Source organism: Caretta caretta, chromosome 6 (genome assembly GCF_965140235.1).
Source record: "Caretta caretta isolate rCarCar2 chromosome 6, rCarCar1.hap1, whole genome shotgun sequence".
NCBI classification, from domain to species: domain Eukaryota; kingdom Metazoa; phylum Chordata; order Testudines; family Cheloniidae; genus Caretta; species Caretta caretta.
In genome coordinates, this window is record NC_134211.1 from 70,246,841 (window position 1) to 70,270,232 (window position 23,392).

Consider the following 23,392-nt stretch of genomic DNA (forward strand, 5'->3'; position numbering starts at 1 on the left):
AAAATGAAAGATGCATGTTCCCTTTCTGAAATTCAGCCCAAATACTCTAGCAGTATATCTGGCCAGTAATATGCTGTTTTTCTGCAATATGGGTAGTCTCTTCCAATAATATGTCTCTTGATTTCAACTGCTCTCTTAATTTCAAAAGCTGTAAAACTAACATTCAGGCTTAGAGTAGTGAGTTATTTAAAGAGGATTGGAGCTGTTTGTTGTCTTCAGTGAGCTTTTTTTTTTTCTTTTTGGGGGAGTGGGAAGGGAGGGTTGTTGGAGGGTGGGATGGGTTTTTGTCTAAGTGTTGGTCAATGCTAGGAACTTACAACTAGGAACTTGGTCAATGCTAGGAACTTACATCTGTATAGCTACATCTTTCAGGAGTGTGAAAAATCCACACCCCCTTAGAGACGTAACTATACCAACCTAACCCCCAGCATAGGCAGTGCTAGGCTGATGGAAGAATTGTAGCTACCACCGCTCTGGCAATAGAGCGGCTACAGAGGAGACCTTACAGCGGTGCTGCTGTAAGGTCTGTAGTGTAGACATAGGGCTTGACTACACTGGCAATTTACAATGAAAAAACGCGCCCTTGAGCGCAGCAAGTTTCAGCACTGTAAAGCGCCAGTGTAAGTGCACCAGCACTGGGAGCCATGCCTCTCATTCAGAGTGACAGCCGTGTTAGTCTGTATTCGCAAAAAGAAAAGGAGTACTTGTGGCACCTTAGAGACTAACCAATTTATTTGAGCATGAGCTTTCGTGAGCTACAGCTCTGATGATGTGAGCTGTAGCTCACGAAAGCTCATGCTCAAATAAATTGGTTAGTCTCTAAGGTGCCACAAGTCCTCTCATTGTGGTGGGTTTTTTTTAGAGCGCTGGGAGAACTGTGTAGACTAGCCCATAGTCCCAGAGTGCAAGCTGAACCACTGAATTGCTGTGTCACCTTAATTTTCCAGACCAGAGCTCTTATTCTGCTCTGCTAGTGAAAAGCAGCCTCTCCAAGCACTGCTCACACATCCATTACAATGTAAAGGCACACCCAACAAAGTTACTCCCAGCAACTCATGAACAGATGTAGGGCCACACCCACAAATCCGTCAGTCCCTGACACCCTAGAAATGTGCATCTTATGCTGTTCAAGGCCCCCTTGGACAGTGTAAGCTCATTATAAGTCCAACATTCTATCACAGAGTAATGACTATGCAACAGCCTTTGTTAACCTGAATAGAGATTCTCCAGACAATTCAACCAAAAGCACACAGGCTTAGATAAACAATGAAACAAGTTTATTAACTAGAAAAAGATAGATTTTAAGTGATAAAGGCATACAAGTCAGAAATGGTTATGAAAGAAATAAAAAATAAAAACGCAAGCTATTTCCTAAACTTTACCAAAGCTAATAGTTCTAAAAGCAAAACAGATTGTTTCACCATAAGCTGCAATACATTTCATAGGCTGTCTCCTTCCAGCCTGGGGCCACCCCTCCCACAGTTCAATGGTGCTTCTCTCTGTCTTCCAAATGATCTTGGTTCCATGTGTCGAGGTGTGGGAATAGAGTCATGGGGAAGCCATTATGTCTTATTTTATACTCTCCTCTCTTTGAGGATTCTTCTCCCGAGGGCCCCTTACCCCCTGCTGGGTGCAGTCTGTGGGGTATGTGAGATTCGAAGGGGTACGTGAGATTCAATCTGCCAGGTGAATTGTAAATTTCTTTCAGAGTGACAGCCGTGTTAGTCTGTATTCGCAAAAAGAAAAGGAGTACTTGTGGCACCTTAGAGACTAACCAATTTATTTGAGCATGAGCTTTCGTGAGCTACAGCTCTGATGATGTGAGCTGTAGCTCACGAAAGCTCATGCTCAAATAAATTGGTTAGTCTCTAAGGTGCCACAAGTCCTCCTTTTCTTTTTGTAAATTTCTTGTTCACCCACCTTCTGCATATGTAAGGGATGACATGCAAATCTTTTGTTTACAGTCCCACCTAATGGTGAATGGTTGCTTCATTAGCTAGTAGTTTTCTAACACCTGTGGTCAGTCCTTTGTTAACACTGGGGAGCTAGTCTGTGGGCATTCCCCAGAATTACAAAATGTTTCAGTAACAAACATATAGCAAAATCTTATAGCTCAATATTCAATGTTGGTGCACACATTTTAACAGGACAGCAATGCTTAGCAGATTATGGGTTTTCAAATGATACCTCACAAGGCACATTTTGTACAAAATACATCATAACTATATAAAAGTGGTGAACATGGAGTACAGGGTGTCATATGAGGTACAGGCTATCACAATAATACTGCATGAAATCCATTTTTACTCTGTAAATTATTCTTTTTATTGTGGCACTCTAGAGATTCAGTTATCTGTTTATTAATTCCCAACCATGCATGCATACCGTTTTCATAAGGAGTTTTTGACACATTGTTTTTTAATAAAAGGTGAGCCACTGAATCCTGCTTCTCCCAGTTGCCAGTGTAAAGGTGCAGTTTTTGAGAAACAGCATAAAGTGAGAAAAGCATGTGGTGTGCGCTAACTACACCATGCTAGACTCCATAGCACAGATACGATGATGATGGATAAGAATGAGGTCGCTTTGCCAGGTCGTGATCTAGCAAGCTGCTGAGCACATTGTGCAGTTACAGTGCAGTCAAAGAGAGTTGTGGGTGCTCAGCACCAAGCAGGAGCACTTAGCCAAACAGCAGGATTGGCACCTTAGACTTTTTGTCTTTTTTGAACTATGTAATCCATCATCCTCGGCTTCACCTCCCCCGCCCCTCCAAAAAGGGTGGGGGGCGGCAAGCTGAACATGGAGAATAAGAAACAGGCTGAATGAGAAGAAACTCCAAATCTACGGGAAATGACTCACGTGGCATTCTTTTACCTTATATTCCCTTTATTTTATGATCCAATAAAATGTGAAAAGCTTTCACTCTCTTGCTAGCAATAACTGTGTTTATGGGTATGAAACACCTTCATAGGTTATCATATGTAGCTCCAGAAGTCCAGTCAACCACCTGCTCTCAAAAAAAAGAACCCTACCCTAAAGGAACTGGAAGGTTAGCTGCAGAGGAGCCTCAGGTGAGGACATCTGCTTCCAATTAGCCTACGCTCCCAAGCCTGATGTCTACTGTTTACTTTGACTCGATAGCAGACCAATAAATCCCCGTCGCTGATGGAGAAGCAATAACAGCAATAATCATAGAGAAACAGACTGGGAGCAGAAGACTCTTATCACCAAGCCACCCAAATGTTCCATTCCTAATCTGTGTTTGTGTTATTGCTGGATTTATCAGTGGGCTTGACTAAAGCTGGATGTGTGTGTAATTATACATTGGCATCTAGGGAAAGGAAGATGGCAAATAGCTGTCTACACTCATGGCCTGTTTGCTTCTCCTTGGCACCTCCTGGAATGAGCTCATCTGCTCTGATTGTGAGGCCAAGAATCTGACTAGGCCTTGCAGAATGGGGGATATCGTTCCTGGTCCTAACATCACATTGTTCAAGACCGGACAGACAGCTGAAAATAGATGTGAATGAAACACTGATCTCCCTAGAATTACTTATGTCAACTCTATAGCATAGGGGCTCTTCACTGACCTCCATAAATAAGTTGTGTCATCTATGAAGGTATATGTGTATTTTCTGTACTGCAGGTCAATGTGAGTGGAGCATGGTTAAAAGCTCAGCTCAGGAATTGATATGCTGATCCAGTATTGGGCAGGTGGGGGAAAATAGTGTCTGCAGTTTATTTTGTCATAACACTTGTAAATGGGGAAATTGTCTGGCCTTGGTTTGGCTTGGCTACTACATAGAAAGGATTAAGTGGAGACAGGGCTTTGTTTTCCTGGGAAGTGAAAATTTAAGAGTTTCATGCTTGTTATAAACTGTTGGCAAGAATGTACAAGTCTTTAAACAGCAGAATGAGCCCAAATGCTTCCAGAAAGAATGTCCCGCTGTTGGTACTGAGCTATGATGAGGTGTGGGAAGTTAATGGAGCAAGAGACAGGGATGGGATTGTTTGTAGATGATGGTTAAGGTAGTGACAGAGTATAATTTTTATGCATTTGCAAGCTGTTATACTGAATCAGAGAGAGGCCTAAAACACGGAGGTGATTTGAAGGGTACATTTGTGTCTCATGTTCTTACTTTTAATGGGCTCATGAAATCAGCCCAGAGCATTATGTATTGTTCACTTCAGTTTAAGAGTTTGATAAACCCCTGTATGGATTCCAAATATCACAATGATAGGTGATTTAAAAATCCTACAACATATTCAACATATTCAATTTTGCATGAAAATAGAGAAAGTATTTCTTAAACTAGCACTGATTTTATACTGTATAACTGTTGAGTTAAAGATGATATATGTAGATTACCTCAAAACAGAGTGTCGTCTTACTGATCTAATCCATGATTGCTGCACTAATACAATTTGATAGCATGCATTAATAAACATGAGAATTTGGAGTCGGGGACTATCTGCCTTTCATTACATGTAGCACCACAAGAACAGACCTGACAGTGAGGGAGAGGTATGTGCGCATATATGAAACTTTTCCATTAGTATTATTTGTCTTTCTTTTCTTTCCCTTCCTTTTACAGGTTCCTCAGCACTTTGTATGATTTCTTTTTTCTTGAAGAACATGTAGATGTTTTTGGATAATGTCTTACAAGTGTTTGGTGCTGTCATGACTAACTCAGATTGCCCCAATTATTGCCTAAGATATTAATAACCTTTACATGTGCACACTTCCTACAGGTGAAGGTTCTTTCCTGTTAATATAGAGAGTGCTTTTGGACACCTCAGGCATGCAGAGTTCCCTTGGCATTCTCTCCTAATAGCTCTTCCTTTAGGATCAGATGTGACGCAGGTGCAGCCCTCAGAGTCACTCTCATTTTTTCCATACAGATGTGTAGCCTGAGGAAATTAGGGTTCCTGGAACAAAACTTCCCATCTTGAGTTCAGCAGCCATAATGAATTGCATGCTAGGACCTACTACAAAGGTCACACTTCTTTATTGAATATGAAAGTGGCTACAGATTGCTCTATTTTGAGTAAAGTGCTGGCCTTCAAGCACCTTCCAAGTGGTAAAAGCTAAAAAGTTTGGGCATCACTGCTGTACGGAATATTCTTCTCTGTTCCAACTCAGGTTTGTTCAATGTAGAAATATGAACTACAGCTTGAGGGTAAACAATGCCCTTAACAAAGGGGAAAGACAGGCCCCTGGGTACATTTTTGCCACTATTACTGTGGGGTCAGTGTTCAGGCAGAGGAGTCTGAAATTCATTCATCATGAGAAACCTTGCTGCCTTGCACTAAATACAGTCTCTTGCTTTGACTGCAGATGGCAGTGTACTGTAGCAAATCATCTTTGAATCAGTGCTAAGTGCTCAACCCTGCCTTTTGGTTCTGATTAATTTTATTTTTTCATAATGATGGTATTCTGAGTCCTCAGTGTATTAACTGTTCTAGTATCCGTTACTGATTTCAGATTGGTCTAAAGTGCAATCCTAACATCCTGTTCCACCTTCCCAAATTCCTATTCCTTTGCTCTTGGAAGAGCTGCAGCTGCAGTGTACGTCTGTTTGCACTATGAAAACAAGTAGGCTCAAAGGCATTTTTAGTCCGTGAATAAGTCAGACCTTGTGCATGCTGAAATACACAAATTGCTGCACTACTTGTTTTTCTGTTTGAATTTGTACCATAATTGTGTGCCAGAATCTAAGCATTCATTTAAAAAAAAAAAAACCTCTAGTCCTTATGGTTGCAAAGAAAACCTTCCATTTGGGAAACAAGGTTTTATCAATATAAGGAAAAGAGGTTGAAGATAGGTAAAGGTTAGCCACAGTCTTTCCCCTGGTGTAGATGCAGGCTCTAATTCCTTTTACCTTGATTTAACTGGTCTGGATCTACCCTAACTGCTGGAAATTGTGGAGAGAATTCCTAGTTTTCATACATGTGCATAAATAACATCAATTTTCTACATCCTGCTTCTGGTGTATAACACTGTGTTCTCTAAAGTGATGACATACTTGTTTCCTGGATTAGAGAAGAAAACTACAAACACACCATTATCAGTAAATAACTTTTCTCTCATCTTAGGGAATTAATTTAATAATATGCATTGAAATTTGCAATTTAGCTTTCATTGTTTTGAAGCTGTTGAGGTAAATGAATTCAAAGCACCTTTCCAGGTCTCTCGAAAGCATATCAAAACTTCCTCTATCATCTTTGTAGGAAATGGAATATAAAGAGCTTTTGCAGAGTCTTTCCCCCAGAGTGCTTGTCCCAAAGCAGACTTACACTCAGAAAGGAGAAGAGGAAGTTGGCAGTGTACCCCTTCTTGTAAAATACTGCATGTTAAATGGTGATTTGGTGCTTTAATTTTAGGCTTGTAAAAGAAAGTGATGTATTTGCTCCATCTGCTTTGGATTTTATGCTCTAACTGTTATTGAGAGGTCTATAGAGCATCCCACTAGAGCAGTTGTATGTGTGTGATGTGTCATACTTTTCCCACAATTCCTTCTGTTTTCATCACTTTGGGGAAATGGAGAGAGAAAAGGAAACTATCAGAGGGGAGTAGAACCCTATTTTTCAACAGTCCTAGGTAAAAATGGATGAGAACATCTGGGATTACATGGCACAGCACTTCCTGTCTTTCCCATTGCTTCTTGCATCCATCTTAACTCCTTCATTAGGGAGCTGTTAAAATGTATTTGTTCTGAGTAGTTATCTGCTGCACAGGATGGCACCTCAGAGTTGCCTGCTAGCCTGGTGAGGAGAGATAAGAGAATACTATAGATGATACAAAAGGCAGCTTTGTCTACTGGAGCAGACACTTTATCAAGGGACTTTCAGCCATCTGAACACACAGCTGTTTGGCTAACCAGTCCCTTCTACTCTCCATCCAGATAGCAGCAAAGATTAAAATGATGGAGATGGTCCAAGATAGCTAGTTATGATATAAAGCCTGGGTTCCTGTGTTGGCAAAAGACTATTCTATGTAGCTGGAGAGAGCATACTGAAAACAGTCAGTGAGGAAAGGGATGCACAGAATGACTAGCTAAAAAACATAAGATAAACCCCCTACTCATCTTAGATACTGAAATCTTGTATTAATATTTGTCTGGCCCATCATTGCCAAGTGCTGCCTCTGAAAGACTACCAAACTGTGTCTTCTTTCCCCCTTCTTACATTTTTCTTTCCTGATTTCCACGTCTTCAGTATTTCAACTATACATAGGTCCCTGCTGAAATGCAGTAGCCTTCTAGGGTAGGGGAGAAGTTGAGGGAGTTGTGCAAAGCTGGACTCCGACAAGTAGGAACTACTAGAGAGTGAAGAATTCCAACCAAACATAGATGAAATGAGCTATACAGTGACAGTGCACATTACTTTATCTTAGTTTTGCCCTCCGTCTTGCAACTGTTGGCACTAAATGCAAGTCAAAGTACAGATTAGCAGAAGGACAATAGTTCATGCCTGAGCATTGACTGGGCACTTTTTTTCCAGCTCTCATTATTTTAAATCAGTTTAAGATGGTATTACCATTTGTATATTAACATAATGACTTTTGCTTTTAAATCTTGTCCCTCTGGAAACTAATTTAACTGAAGACTTTTTTTGTGAATAGAGGGAAAATGTGAGTTTATGTATTCATTAGTTTACTTGTGTTTACTCATAGGTAATAGCAGTGCCTCTGGATTTCTACTGCAATGATAAAAGTGCAGAGTATGAACATAGGGCATTTAAGGAAGGAGGAAGTCTTGAAGCAAAGCAGTGTATATTGAATGGGGCACCCGAACTAGCAGCTGATTGCCTGAAACGATGCTCCCAGTTCTTCCCAGAGTATCCGGGAGGATTGTTGGGGGTCAGGCCTCAGAATGGCTGGTCTTTCATCAGAATACCAGGTGAGTTTCTAATTCCTTTCTAAATTTCTATAGTGGAATAGATTAATGGGACTAGGCAAATAAAGTCATCTGTTCTTTTTCCTTTGAGTGAAAAAGTATCCCTTTAACTTCTTAAAGTGCTCTGATTTCTACCCATACGTTTTCTGAAGCAAAGCAGCCAGTGGGGGGAGAGCTAGTTTAACACAACCTCTTCTGGTGCTTAACTCAACAGGGCCGGCCTTTGGGTGGGGTGGCTGCCCAGGGCAGCCTGCCAAAGAGGGCACCGTGCACTGGCCTGGCCCGGAGCTCCACTTGCATGCTGCAGCCAAGCGGTTGCGGCAGTGGTTCCTCTCCACCCAGCCCAGCCCCTCTGGGCCACTGGGCCCAGGGCTGCCCCCTCCTTCCTGTCCCTTTCCCCCCCCCCTTTGCTCCTGTCAGCCCGCCAGCAGTCAGATGAGAGCTCCTTCCAGTGACGGGGGTGGAGAGGAGCCCTCAGCCGCTGCAGCTCTGCTCCGGCCTCACCTCCTCCCCCCAGAGGCCCGTACCACTTGGTGGAGTGAGCGGGGGTAGGGAGAGGCTTGGCGGCAGGCCCGGGGTTTCTGGCTGCTGCGTGCCTTGGACTCTTGGGCTCCCAAGTGGTGTAGCTCCCGCCTCCTCCTTGGCTCCCAGGTCCCTGTCAGGCCTGGGGCAGCACTGGTGGGAGGGTGCTTCACATGCAGCTCGCCCCAGCCCCACCATTATTCGAAATCAGAGACCAGGGAGTGTGGGGGTCCCGGACCATGCTGGGCAGTAGGCGGCACCAGCACCCAGTGGACGGACACCCCAACCAGTGGGTGCTCCTTGCTCCAGGTAAGCCCCCTTGGTCCGGGCCCCATGGAGCAACTAGAGTCCCTTTGCCCCATCCCCCCACCAGCATCCCTGGGGGAGACCCGGTGCCCCCTGCCCCTCACCAGCACCCCTGGGGGAGACTGAACCTCCCCCAGTTCCTCCTGCCCCATCCCCCCCACCAGTGCCCCTGGTCTAGGCAGGGATGTGGGTTGGGTCCAGTTCAGTCTGGGGAGGGATGTGGGTCAGGTCCAGTTCAGGGGGTTCGGTCCAGTTCGGGTTGGGTAAGGATGTGGGTTTGGTCCGATGTGGAGAGTTGGCCTAGTCTTTTGGGGGCACAGCTGGTCCTGATCCTAGCCTTGGTGCCTCTCTGTCTGTGGGGGAGGACTAGCAAAATTAGTATGCATAGTGACACTGTAAATAAAATGTATTAAAGTTTTTCATATTTTTTATTTTTAAAATGTTTTAAACAGTTTTTAAATTTCCCCCAATTTCATACCAAAATTTAATTCCAGCCCTAGTCGTTCATATGAGAAACGTGAAGGATGAGATAGTGGGATATTTCTGTTTTAGTGGGAGCAGCATATGGCTGGTGTTTTGGCCAGTTTTGGCTTTTGTTAGCTGTTTTTACTCACACACACTCTTACACACAGTCTCCCTCACGGAGTCACCCCGTGCACACACACCAGGGCTCTCTGCATTCAGGTCACTTTCCCCACCTGGGCTGTGAGGCATCAGGAGCTGTTGCTCTCATGCCCTCTCCTTTCGCAGCCCATGTGGGTAAAGTGACCTGGCTGCAGGGAGCCCATATGTTGCTCCTCGGCCTCCCCCCCCCCCAGTCTTCTAGGGGTGTGCGGGGCAAAGGAGCAGCAGTCTAGGGGGGAACGAGCAGCAATGCCAGCTGCTTCGTGCATCCAGGTCACTTTCCATGGGTGCAGGAGGGGGATGCAGGGCTTAGGAGCAAAGGGGGTGCTGGGATTAGGGGCGCAGGAGGGACAGCAGGTCTTTGGGGCGAAGGGAGGGAGGGGAGCCTGGGGAGCCCATGGGGGCCAGGGGCAATGAGGGGGCACCACGCCCACGGGGGCCAGGGGAACCAAAATGCAAGTTCTCCCAGGGTGCCATTTTCCCTTAGGCCAGCCCTGTAACTCAACCAGCATTTTAGGCTATAAAGAGATGTTTTTGATTGCTAGACCACAATACTAGGGCTTTGTGTTTTGCCCCTCCCCTTGTCCCCTGTCCTCCTGCTAGGCACATATTCAAAAATACTTCTTCCATCACTGCTCCAGAACAGAAGACTCTTTAGAGATTGGTGGATAGACACTCATTTCACAAGTGCCTCCTGTGAGCAAGTCCACTGAGACACTGTGGTATTGGTCTAGGAGGTCTATTTGCCAGTCCTCTGAACTAGAGGATAAACATTATACTTGCAGCAGTCTGCAAAGAAAAGGCAGGATTTGGGGTACCAAATATAGGGTAAAATGGCCTGAGAAGCAGAGGCGAGCGGGGGGATGATTCACTGGATTTGGACTGGAAAAATCTGTGTTTGCAACATGGCAGACTTGCTTAAATTCTGGGGCCAGGGGAGGAAAGATGTCACTGCAATAATAAAGCAATCTCAGCCTTCATTTTGATCCTGTTGATTAGCCCATAATTCTGAGCATAGGTAACTAGCTCCCAGTTTGATTACCGGTACCACAGTGACATTCAGTAGCTGGGAATACTGTCACTTTGCAGAATGATGGTCCTGAATAGTGGCCTGCATGAAGAGCTAGAGATTTAAGAGATAGTCAAGAGGAAAAACAGCTCACGCTGACAGATTGCTAGCTTGTTCCCAAGACCTTTTTGGGTCAAGGATCTTTGGAGGGGGACATGAACAGGGTAAAAGGAAAATGGTTTTTGCTTGCTGCTTTCTGGTTTACTAAGATTTCTCATAGGGGAATTGAAGACAGGTTATCAGAGGGATATGTGTGTGTGGAAGTATGTGTGCACGCGCACACACTATTAAGTGGGGCTAACATACTTGCTGAGATAGTTTCAGATTAATCTGATTTATACAGTGTGGTGAACTCTTACACGTTTGGTCTCCAGCAATTATACAAAATCAAAAGGTTAATTACTGCTGTGATGGATTGGAACACAGAAATCCCCTTGGGAATTGCCAACTGATGTGCTGAGACTACCTCTGAGCCCGCTTTCCCTGCCAGCTTGGGACTTCAGTGCCCTGCCTGGTTTGAGCCAGACACGCTAGCCTGCTACAAACCCAGACCCAGGTCTGAAACACGTCTCGCAAATGCTGCAGGCTTAACTGAAAACAGCTTAAGAAGTGTTCCTGTCTCCAACACTCAGGTACCCAGCTCCCAGTGGGGTCCAAACCCCAAATAAATCCATTTTACCCTGTATAAAGCTTGTACAGGATAAACTCACAATTTGTTCGCCCTCTGTAACACTGATAGAGAGATATGCACAGCTATTCTCCCCTTCCCTCCCCCCTCCCACCCCCCGGTATTAATACATATTCTGGGTTAGTTAATAAGTAAAAAGTGATTTTATTAAATACAAAAAATTGGATTTAAGTGGTTCCAAGTAATGACAGACAGAACAAAGTGAATTACCAAGCAAAATAAAATAGAACACACAAATCTAAGCCTAATACAGTAAAAAAGTGATTACAGATTAAATCTCACCCTCAGAGATGTTCTAGTAAGTTTCTATCACAGACTGGATGCCTTCCTAGTCTGGGCACAATCCTTTCCCCTGTACAGCCCTTGTTCGAGTTCAGGTGCTAGCTAGGGGATTTCTCATGATTGCAGCCCCCTTTGTTCTGTTCCCCTTTGTTCTGCTCTTTATATAGCTTTGGCACAAGGCAGGAATCTTTTGTCTCTTTGGGTCCCCACCCCTCCTTCTAAATGGAAAAGCACCTGGTTTAAGATGGATTTCAGTACCAGGTGACATGTCCTGTGAGACCCCAAGCCTTCATTCCTCCCAGCCTGACTCACAGGAAGGCGTGCAAGCAAACAGAGTCATCCACAGTCAGTTGTCCTGGTTGATGGGAGCCATCAAGGTTCCAAACCACCATTAATGGCCCACACTTTGCATAATTACGGTAGGCCCTCAGAGTTATAGTTCATATTTCTAGTTTCACATACAAGAATGATACATACATACAAATAGGATGACCACACTCAGTAGATTATAAGCTTTGTAATGATACCTTACAAGAGACCTTCTTCATGAAGCATATTCCAGTTACATTATAGTCACGCTCATTAGCATATTTTCATAAAATCTTATAGAGTGCAACATCATAACTGCAGCTAAAAGAAAATGGGAGGGATAAAAGTGTTGGGGTAAAGTAGGTGGGGGGCATGAAAGGAGAGGTGCATGAGTGTAAGAAAGTTTTGTGGCTGAGGTGGACCCCGAAAGATGAGGATGTGTTCTGAAAAAATCTTGATATCTCATTCTGCCACTTGAAAAAGTTTATAAAAGAAAAAGTTTGGAATTAAATATTGTTTGAATAACAATACACAGGAATCTTGTGGGTGTGCACTTGTAAGTAACTATATGGTGAATGATGCAGGTGCAAGGTTAAGCATATGGGTGGGTGCTTGAGGAAGTGTATACCGAAACTGGGTTAAGCAAACGGATGTTGGTTAAGTGAGAAATAGAGTAGGTTTAAGTTTGAGCGCTGAGAAGGGACATAGATGCAGGGACAGGGGAGCAGTGTGTATGTATGGATGCAGGTATGATCCAAGTCATTATGGAAAGTGAATAATGAAGCACCGAAGAAGCAATTTGATGCAAGGATAAAGCCCAGTGAATGTAAAATGGAACTATGGGTGCAAAGCTCTAAAATAAGTAGGTACTGAAGCAGCTTCTATCTCTTAACCCTGTCCCCATCTCTCTCTGAGACTGAATTCCCACTACCCCTGGCAGCAGACGTAGTTGCGATCACTGTGGGAATCTCTTGAGGCTTTTCCTGTTCTTTGAAAGAAAAATGGTCCTGGATTAAATGGCAGGAAGCGTCTGAGTCCTTTTAGCATCGATAAAAAGCACTGGCTGTTTACTGTGAGAGCCAGCTAGCTTCTTATTGACCCCATTGTGCTCTGCAGACTGCCCGGGGGGAGGGTCACTAGAATCCAGACTCGTTATCTCTCTTTCTTCTATATTTTTATATATCCAGAGGGGCATTTTCTAATTCCCCAGGGGTCCATGTGTCCGGCCACAGTCATCAGCCAGAACTCTCACTGAGGTTATTCTGAGTCATAATCATTAGTGACTATCTGTTTTCCACAGGCAGTAGTATCTATAGCACCCGGTCTCAGCCAGCTTCAGTCCATCCCCTGCCTGGCTGGTTGGTAGTTTTTTTTTTTTCTGTTGACTGAAGAGGCACCATTAGGTCCGCAGCCCCTTTCCTGCTGTTGTTGATTACAGGACTGACTGCTTTTTCCTCCTCCACTTTATATAGTAATAAAGAATTTGTTGTTGGGCACAGTGCAATCTGTAAGTCATAGGACTGGCTGACTTTTTTTTAATGAAAAATAAAATGTCAGTGACGACATTTTGAGCTGGAAAAAATCACTTTAGTTGAAATTTTATGATGAAATTTAAAAATCAAAATTTTTACAGTTTCAAATTTTGGAAAAAAAATTTTTTTTTCAGAATTTTGGAGAAATTCCACTCACTTTTTTAAAAAACTTTTTTCCACAGGGGATAAGGGGGAAAGTAAAAACAGTGGGAGAAAGTGGGTAGGGAGAGAAAATCTTTTAAACTCTATTCTAGTAAACTACACAATGTTGCTTTCTATTGGGGATAACATATAGGTGGAGAGGGTATGTGCCTGATCATGGCTTTGCAGAAGCAGTCTGTGATGCTTCTTGAACACTAGGTGGCGATCTTTAAACATACAGAAATTATTGAGTTTTAAATAATCAATATTGTCAAGATAGGAGGACACCGCAACACACAAAATTAAAACAAACCAATTTTCTCTTCCAGTATAAAAATATTCCCTTTGATACGTGTTTCTTGCTTTCCGGTTGGTTGCATTCCTTGAGGGATCTCTGCCTAAATTCTCCGTAGTTTAGTTTGTTCTGTATGCCAAGAGATTAGGCAAAGATCGGGATCAACAGATTATTTTTGTGACAGTGTGACCTCCTTCTCACCCGACTCAGAGTCAAGGGATATCTGATGATAAGTTGTCCTTCACTCCCAGTATGCATCCAGTTGTTTGTAATTGTTTAAAATATAATGAACCATTAAAGGGGAGATGGTTGGAATCAGTGATGAGGCATCTAATGTTTCCAGTTACCAAAACTTAATCCCCTATTCACACTTGTTAAGAGATTGCAGAAGAAAAGCAGTAGTATTTTGCCTTTTGAACCATGCCAAAAGTTCTTCCTAAGCACTACAACGGAATCCTTTAGTTGGGTTGCTTGTCTCAGCATAATTTCTTTTGGCAAACTGACTAGACAGATTTTACATTTGAACAACCACTACTTGTTATTTCACTTCTTCCTCTCATACTCATCCCACTGATAGTTAACAACCACATCAGCTTTTTATCATTTCTAAAGTCTTAATGTTTCATAACTAATGAAGCTAAATAATTTAATTCATCCTGCAGTGGAAAGCTAGCAACCGGAAGAAGAGCAAAATTAAATGGGTCTTCATTTGAAAGTAAATTTATACCTTTTTTAAAGATCCCAAATATATCCACTTAAACCAAATGGCGCTTAAAGCATTTCATCTGTCACTTACCTGCCAAAGCCTGAGTTCAGGGTTCTGTTTTTCTTAAGAGAGTTGATGAAATTACTAACACTGTTAAGGTGGCTGTGCTCTGTTTTAGAGGTTACTAAGGCCATCATTTGCAGCTGGAAAACATCTGAGTGCCTAAATTCAGGTCTTGAACTGTCTGTCTTCTTCTTGTGCTGGTCCCGATGTGTATTCCACTGTGGGCGCACGTGCACTTCATGCGCGTGGAGTCAGAGAATTCTTACAAGCAGTGTCGGTTGGTCTATACATGTGCCCTTGTTCTCCTCATGCTTCTAGGGTATAAAGGGCAGAGCAGCTCAACCACCTCTCCCGTTCCTTATTACCACTGTGTGGTTGAGTCAGAATCTCCCAATGTCCAGAACGGTTTCTTCGTTATTCTTCGATCTGTAAATATTTCATAGTTTGCCTTTACTGTGTTTTGTGCTTCGTTCTTAATACAGTAAAATCTGTTTTATCCAGCATGTTGTGGGAATAGGGGTGCTCATAAGTGCTGGTTAACTAAGAGGGAGGGAGTTTGGGTGTGGGAGGGCGTGCAGGGCTGGGGATTGGGGTGTGGGAGGGGTTGTGAGGTGCGGGCTCTGGGAAGGAGTTTGGTTGTGGGAGGGGGCTTGGGGCAGGGGGTTGGGGCATGGGAGGGGGTACAGGCAGGTGCCAGATCTGGGGGGGACTCAACTCTGGCGGCTCCCCGCAAGTGGCGACCTGTCCCGGCTGCTCCTAGGTGAAGGTGTGGCAGGCAGCTCTGTGCGCTGCCTTTGCCCACAGGCACCACCCCCGCAGCTCCCATTGGCTGTGGTTCCCAACCAATGGGAGCTGTGGAGCTAGCACTCAGGGTGGGGCAGGGGCAGTGCGCGGAGCCGCCTACCATGCCTCCGCCTAGGAGCAGCTGGGACAGGTTGTGGCTTGCGGGGAGCCGCCAAGGTGAGCACCTTCAGGATCCGGCACCCCCTCCCGCGCCCCAACTCTGTGCCCTGAGCCCCCTCCCACACCCAAACTCCCTCCCAGAGCCCGCGCTCCGCATCCCCTCCTGCGCTGCAACCCCTTGCCCGCCCCCCGCCAATCAGACTATAAACCGGAATTTCAATGAAGATCAGAAATGCCAGTTTATAGATCTTTCTGGTTGGTGAAGTGCCAGATAAAACAGCTTTTACTGTAATTTTAATAAGTTAGATTCCCTGCCTGGGGGAGCACCCACCTCCACCTCTCCTGGGGAGGACAGAGACTTATATTACACCAGAAGATGTTTTTCTCTTCCCAAGCCTCAATTTTCCCCATCATTGGGACCTTCTCTCACTAGGGATATCTCTAAATGGATTTCTGGCTGTATCCTACTCAGCTACCAGCTGTTCTACCCTATATGGAGTAAAGGCTCATTCTACAAGAACACAAGTAACATCAGTGCACTGCTGCAGGGAGTATCTTTACTTTACATTTGCAAAGGAGCTACATGGAGTTCCATCTATACAGTCACAAGACATGATGCTCTAATACAGGACTCCTCTGCTGACACATCCTTTGGGACAGCAGTCATTCAGATGACTCTGTCACCTGCATCCTCGCACCTTCCTCCTACTTGAGTACTGCTTCTCAGCAGTACTCACCCACAGTAGAATATGCCTAGGGACCAGCACTCAAAAAAGAAGTTACTTACCTTATAATAACTGATCCAGAGAATAGAAGGGTATGCTACTGGTGCAGGAAGTGAAACCAGATGTTATAGGGATAACAGAAACATGGTGGAATGGTAGTCGTGACTGGACTGCAGGTATTGAAGGGTATATGCTGTTTAGGAAAGACCGAAATAAAGGTAAAGGTGATGGAGTAGCGTTGCATATCAATGATGAGGTAGAATGTAAAGAAATAAGAAGCGATGGGATGGATAAGACAGAGTCTGTCTGGGCAAAAATTACATTGGGGAAGAAAAGTATTAGAGCCTCCCCTGGGATAGTGCTTGGGGTGTGCTATAGACCGCCAGGATCTAATTTGGATATGGATAGAGCCCTTTTAAATGTTTTTAATGAAGTAAATACTAATGGAAACTGCGTGATCTTGGGAGACGTTAACTTCCCAGATATAGACTGGAGGACGAGTGCTAGCAATAATAATAGGGCTTAGATTTTCCTAGATGCGATAGCTGATGGATTCCTTCATCAAGTAGTTGCTGAACCGACTAGAGGGGATGCTGTTTTAGATTTGGTTTTGGTGAGTAGTGAGGACCTCGTAGAAGAAATGGTTGTAGGGGATAATCTTGGTTCAAGTGATCATGAGCTAATTCAGTTCAAACTGAACGGAAGGATTAACAAAAATAAATGTGCAGCTAGGGTTTTTGATTTCAAAAGGGCTGACTTTCAAAAATTAAGGAAATTAGTTAGGGAAGTGGATTGGACTGAAGAACTTATGGATCTAAAGGCAGAGGTGGCCTGGGATTACTTTAAATCAAAGCTGCAGAAGCTATCGGAAGCCTGCATCCCAAGAAAGGGGAAAAAATTCATAGGCAGGAGTTGTAGACCAAACTGGATGAGCAAGCATCTCAGAGAAGTGATTAAGAAAAAGCAGAAAGCATACAGGGAGTGGAAGATGGGAGGGACCAGCAAGGAAAGCTACCTTATTGAGGTCAGAGTATGTAGGGATAAAGTGAGACAGGCTAAAAGTCAAGTAGAGTTGGACCTTGCAAAGGGAATTAAAACCAATAGTAAAAGGTTCTATAGCCATATAAATAAGAAGAAAACAAAGAAAGAAGAAGTGGGACCGTTAACCACTGAGGATGGAGAGGAGGTCAAGAATAATCTACGCATGGCCCAATATCTAAACAAATACTTTGCCTCAGCCTTTAGTAAGGCTAAAGAGGATCTTAGGGATAATGATAGCATGACAAATGGGAATGAGGATATGGAGGCAGATATTACCATATCTGAAGTAGAAGCGAAACTCAAACAGCTTAATGGGACTAAATTGGGGGGCCCAGATAATCTTCATCCAAGAATATTAAAGGAATTGGCACATGAAATTGCAAGCCCATTAGCAAGAATTTTAATGAATCTGTAAACTCAGGGGTTGTACCGTATGATTGGAGAATTGCTAACATAGTTCCTATTTTTAAGAAGGGAAAAAACGTGATCCGGGTAACTACAGGCCTGTTAGTTTGACATCTGTAGTATGCAAGGTCTTGGAAAAAATTTTGAAGGAAAAAGTAGTTAAGGACATTGAAGTCAATGGTAAATGGGACAAAATACAACATGGTTTTACCAAAGGTAGATCATGCCAAGCCAACCTGATCTCCTTCTTTGAGAAAGTAACTGATTTTTTAGACAAAGGAAACGCAGTGGATCTAATTTACCTAGATTTCAGTAAGGCGTTTGATATGGTGCCACATGGGGAATTATTAGTTAAATTGGAAAAGATGGGGATCAATAGGAAAATTGAAAGGTGGATAAGGAATTGGTTAACAGGGAGACTACAGCGGGTCCTACTGAAAGGTGAACTGTCAGGCTGGAGGGAGGTTACCAGTGGCGTTCCTCAGGGATCAGTTTTGGGACCAATCTTATTTAATCTTTTTCTTACTGACCTCGGCACAAAAAGTGGGAGTGTGCTCATAAAGTTTGCGGATGATACAAAGCTGGGAGGTATTGCCAATTTAGAGAAGGACCAGGATATCATACAGGAGGATCTGGATGACCTTGTAAACTGGAGTAATAGTAATAGGATGAAATTTAATAGTGAGAAGTGTAGGGTTATGCATTTAGGGATTAATAACAAAAATTTTAGTTATAAGCTGGGGACGCATCAATTAGAAGTAACGGAGGAGGAGAAGGGCCTTGGAGTATTGGTTGATCATAGGATGACTATGAGCCGCCAATGTGATACGGCCGTGAAAAAAGCTAATGCAGTCTTGGGATGCATCAGGCAAGGTATTTCCAGTAGAGATAAGGAGGTTTTAGTTCCATTATACAAGGCACTGGTGAGACCTCACCTGGAATACTGTGTGTAGTTCTGGTCTCCCATGTTTAAGAAGTATGAATTCAAACTGGAACAGGTACAGAGAAGGGTTACTAGGATGATCCGAGGAATGGAAAACTTGTCTTATGAAAGGAGACTCAAGGAGCTTGGCTTGTTTAGCCTAACTAAAAGAAGGTTATGGGGAGATATGATTGCTCTCTATAAATATATCAGAGGGATAAATACCGGAGAGGGAGAGGTTTAAGATTTAAGATAAATACTGGAGATTTAAGCTCAGTACCAATGTGGAAACAAGAACAAATGGATATAAACTGGTCATTGGGAAGTTTAGACTTGAAATTAGACGAAGGTTTCTAACCGTCAGAGGAGTGAAGTTTTGGAATAGCCTTCCAAAGGAAGCAGTGGGGACAAAAGACCTATCTGGCTTTAAGATTAAACTCGATAAGTTTATGGAGGAGATGGTATGATGGGATAACATGATTTTGGTAATTAATTGATCTTTAAATATTCATGGTAAATAGGCCTAATGGCCTGTGATGGGATGTTAGATGGGGTGGGATCTGAGTTACTACAGAAAACTCTTTCCTGGGTATCTGGCTGGTGAATCTTGCCCATATGCTCACGGTTTAGCTGATCGCCATATATGGGGTCGGGAAGGAATTTTCCTCCAGGGCAGATTGGAAGAGGCCCTGGAGGTTTTTTGCCTTCCTCTGTAGCATGGGGCATGGGTCACAGACGACTAAATCACCTCTTAGATTTCTCCTGGATAAACAAATAAATTAAGCTTCTAGCATCTCTCACCATAAGGCAGGTTTTCCAGCTCACTCTGTATAATTGACCTGTCCTTATTACTTACCACTAATAATTTTGAGCTAACTGTAGACTTTGTCATAAATGATTTTATATTTTCTTCCATATCATATTATTGAGAAGCATATTGAATAGCATTGGACCAAGAACAGATCTTTACAGGACTCTACTAGAAACATTCCCCTTGGATGAGTCCTCATTTATTATTTATTTATTATTTAGATCTATCAGTTAACCAGTTTGTAATCAATTTAATATGTGCTACCATGATTTTTTTTTTTATATTGCTATTTTTAATCAGAATGTTATGCCGTACGAAGTTAAATGCCTTACAGAAGTCTGTTATGTTAGCCCATCACTTCTGGTCTAATCTATACATTGACAAGTCTGCAAAAAAAAAAAAAAAAAAAAAAGGCGGGTGGGTGGGAGGGTACCTGCTAGTTAATAGGAAAATATATTCTCAAAATCTCAGGACTCTGCTACAACCTGAATTATCTGCAGTTATCACATTCCATCCTGATTATAGGCCTAGGATTCAGACATCAAAAGGATAAAGTCATCTGTGATCTTTCTAGCTGAGAATTTTTGAGGAAATTTCTCCACCACCACCATTTCCCTCCTCCTGTCTCCTTTTCAGTGGTAGTACATTGCTTATGCACAGAATCTGCAAACAGAAACTCCTTCCTGCCCAAACTGCTGCTGCAGTGCTGAAGGAGAGAGGATATGAAAAATTATATTTAAAGTGTCTTAAAGATTGTCAGCTGGAAACCGCTCTTAAAAACAAAAAGAAAACTAGAAATGAGGAGGGAATCCAGGCAGTGTGTGAAGGATGTTTTGTTTCACAATGAACCAAACTTGTGTACTGGTAATACTGTTGGTCTTGTGCATGCATCAGTAATATGAATAATATAACCAAACCTCGGAGGATGGCAATAGCAGATGTCCAAAAGACAGAACTTTGTTGTCTGTGTGGTATAACATGAAGAGATTCCTTATTATACTAGTGTGGACATAGTCCCCGGTGATACTAAGAGAGAGGCCTTGACAGTGGGATGTGGCTATCTAAACAGGACCATGTCTTATTTGTGTGGACGTGATTCCCAGGTTGGGGAGCTCTTATACGCCAGTTCCAGCCCAAACCAGCAAAAGTTACTATAAACAATGAGGTTAGACATGCTGGCCAGAAGGGAGCTTGCAGCTCCCCCAGTCCCAGTCGCTTTAGGAAATGATACTGCAGTGAAACACTACGAAGTTTCAGAAATAAATCCTTTATTAGCTTGTTTCATGCAGCTGTTTCAGCTTTTTACTCACTTTTTTCTCACCCTCTCCTTCTCAGACAAAGAGAGCCTGATCACAGACAGTGGGAAGCTTTATGCTCTTGACCTTCTGTTGACACGGCTGAAATCTCAAGGACACAGAGTTCTTATTTACTCTCAGATGACACGGATGATTGACTTGCTGGAGGTAGGTGGTGGATTCTGAAGACACTGATTTGAAATCTAGCTCTTTTGATACATTAATTGTAATTTGGATTAGGCAAATATGGCATACAATTATTATAGGGCCACCCAGGAAACACATTCTCATAGAGGTTTAATGGACATTAATGATGAGTGTAGATGAAGTATGAAAGGGGGAAGATAATGGCCAAGGATGAAGTTGGAACTCATTGTTGAAATATCTTCAGTCCCTGCCTCAGAATTGAAATTTCCATTGGATTAGTTTCTTGGGTAGGTGAGAAGAATCTGTCTGAGGAGGTATGGGTGAGAACCATGATCATAAACCAGGTGGCCTATTGGTAGAGCTCTTAACTGCCGTGTGGGAAATGAAATCACTTCTCAATACCCTGTCTCTGTGGCTGCAGGGTATATGAGTCCTGCCAAAACAGCACAGGCATCCCCTAGAAGAAGGGATGCATCGTGTCCATCAGTGCCAACCCCTCCCTTTCAATTAAGGATCAGCATTAATAGCTTTTGTGATTTTGCAGTACTCTCCCAGTAGAAAGATAGTGGCCGCGATGCATGCTAGGTACGAAATGGCTTTGAGGTTTCAAAAGACCACTGGAGTGTGTGTGGCTGAGGGTGAAGTTTTCAGACTGAGTAGTGTGGCTGGCAAATACGAAAAACGTATGAGGCAGTGAAATTTCAGTACTGCTGGAACATCAGGGTCCGGTGATCATTGAGGTAGCCTTCCATAAGTGCAGGTGGTGGTTATTAAATAACATTTTTTATGCTACAGTATCTCTGCCATCTAGTCAAGACAGCCAGGAAAGTATTTTCAGGACTTAAAAATGTGCGAAGGCTGAATCAACATTGTGTATAGGTCACAAATTCTGGAGTCTACTGGGAGTACAGCTGACAGGAGGCTCGGTAGCCATCTGCATGCTGAGCTGTATTTCTACTGCTATGAGATGATCACACATTTCCAAATGACAGAGGGATATAAGGCTGCCTTTCTGGATCTTGGCCAATTCCCCAGCCTGCTTCTCCTCTTGCAATACTGGACGTAGTTCAGTCTTGTCCACAGGCATTAAAGGCTGTCCACACCCCAGATTATACCTCAGAAGTCAAAGAAAGTGGCAATTAAGAGCTCTCATCTTGTCTGTTAGCATTCTAGCTTTTAAATTTTGTTGTGGAGCACCAGTGAGCAAATTTTCCCCTGTGATCTCTCCTCTCCCTCAGGGAACCAACATTTTCCAGGGCTCTGTTCCCCAAACAGGTCCGCCTGTCAAGATCTCTTTGTTTGTCCTCTTCCTCTATCATGTCAGAGAAACTTGTGCTGAGCAAACCAAAGCCCAACAAGTGCTCCATTTGCAAGAAAATTCTCTCAGAAACTATGTCAGTGCTGCTCTGAGCCCTTTGATCCTCGCTTTACCAAAGGAAGGGACTGGACTGCACATTGGGGTGTTTTCTTCTCCCGGTGGTAGCCAAGACTTCTCCACAAATATTTTTGTAAAATGTGGATCTACCTTCCTTGATGCCAGGGAACAGCAAACCCAACACCCCTCTCTATAAAACATGTTCTCAAATGCAAGTCCCATAATTTCCCAGGTCTTTTCAATCCACCTGAAAAAGGAAAAGCTCCAGGGATATACCTTCTACCTCAAGTGAGTAATTGGTTCACTTGTGCAGTAGTCTGGCCTGCTGTCTGACTCTCCTTCTCAATAAGAGGCTCTTAGCAGTTCTGGCATCTACACCTGCATTACTTCTCCCTTTGCATACTGGAGCACTGAGGAACATAGTCTTTGTTTGGAGAATAGAGGACATTACTTGCTGCCTTAATCCAGAAGGGCGTGGAGGAAGTGTGTATGTGAAAGCTTGGTGTTGGGTTGATGGAGTGTTATGAATCCACCATGCAAAAGCATTTCGGATGTGGGATGAATCAAAATGCACAAGTTCAATTAGATGCACCAAGGCTGGTAGATGCACCAAATTTTTTGTTCTGAGAGTGCATATGTGGTAACAGGAACATGCACATTTATTCTCTTTACCCACCTTTGCCTGCCAGCTCTCTTCTAATTAGTGGATATGATAATGAAATAGGCAAAGTTTAGTTTTCTGAAGACTTAGAAGGTTTAATACTCATATGTGTCACTATTTTGTCCTCTACCAATAACTGTGCAGATAGGTAGAGCAGTGGGATGGTGTGTGAATGTGGAATTCCATGGACTATCATGTGCTGTCCCAGCATGGGTGTGGCTTCGTTGACAATCACTCATCAGAGAAGATGATTATTTTTTCAGTGTTCCAGCCCACGCTTTAGGGAGCAGATATTTATGGTTCAGAAAAACTATTGAAAAAATGAATAATGATGTAAAGATACATAAAACATTGGGCTTCTCAGCCTTGATTGTGTCTCTGTAAATGTAAATTACAGTTAAATAGAGGGTTCTGCACTTCACATCAGTGTAGAAAAAGTCAAGTGCCCTTATTTAGAACAGTTTTGTAATAGTGGTGTCTTCGCTGCTAGTGAAAGAAAAAGCTTAATGAACTTACAGAAATACACTTCGGTTAAAGCAGGGGCTGAGAATCAGTTGTGGATACTATTCCTAGTTGTACAACTGATTTGCTCTGTGACCATAGGCAAGTAACTTGTTTAAGCTTGTCTGTAAATTTAGATGACAGGGTGGTAAAAAATGTTTGACTTCTTTACAC

The 23,392-nt window shown here is 43.1% G+C and overlaps 1 protein-coding gene across 1 annotated transcript in view; it reads left to right on the forward strand.

Moving 5' to 3' along the window:
- INO80 (INO80 complex ATPase subunit) overlaps nucleotides 1-23,392 on the forward strand; it is a 134,181-nt gene that overhangs the window by 82,330 nt on the left and 28,459 nt on the right. Inside the window, exons 26-27 of the mRNA XM_048853134.2 lie at nucleotides 7,673-7,898; nucleotides 20,575-20,702. Of these exons, the coding sequence (XP_048709091.1) occupies nucleotides 7,673-7,898; nucleotides 20,575-20,702 (354 nt within the window). The remainder of the gene's footprint in view (nucleotides 1-7,672; nucleotides 7,899-20,574; nucleotides 20,703-23,392) is intronic.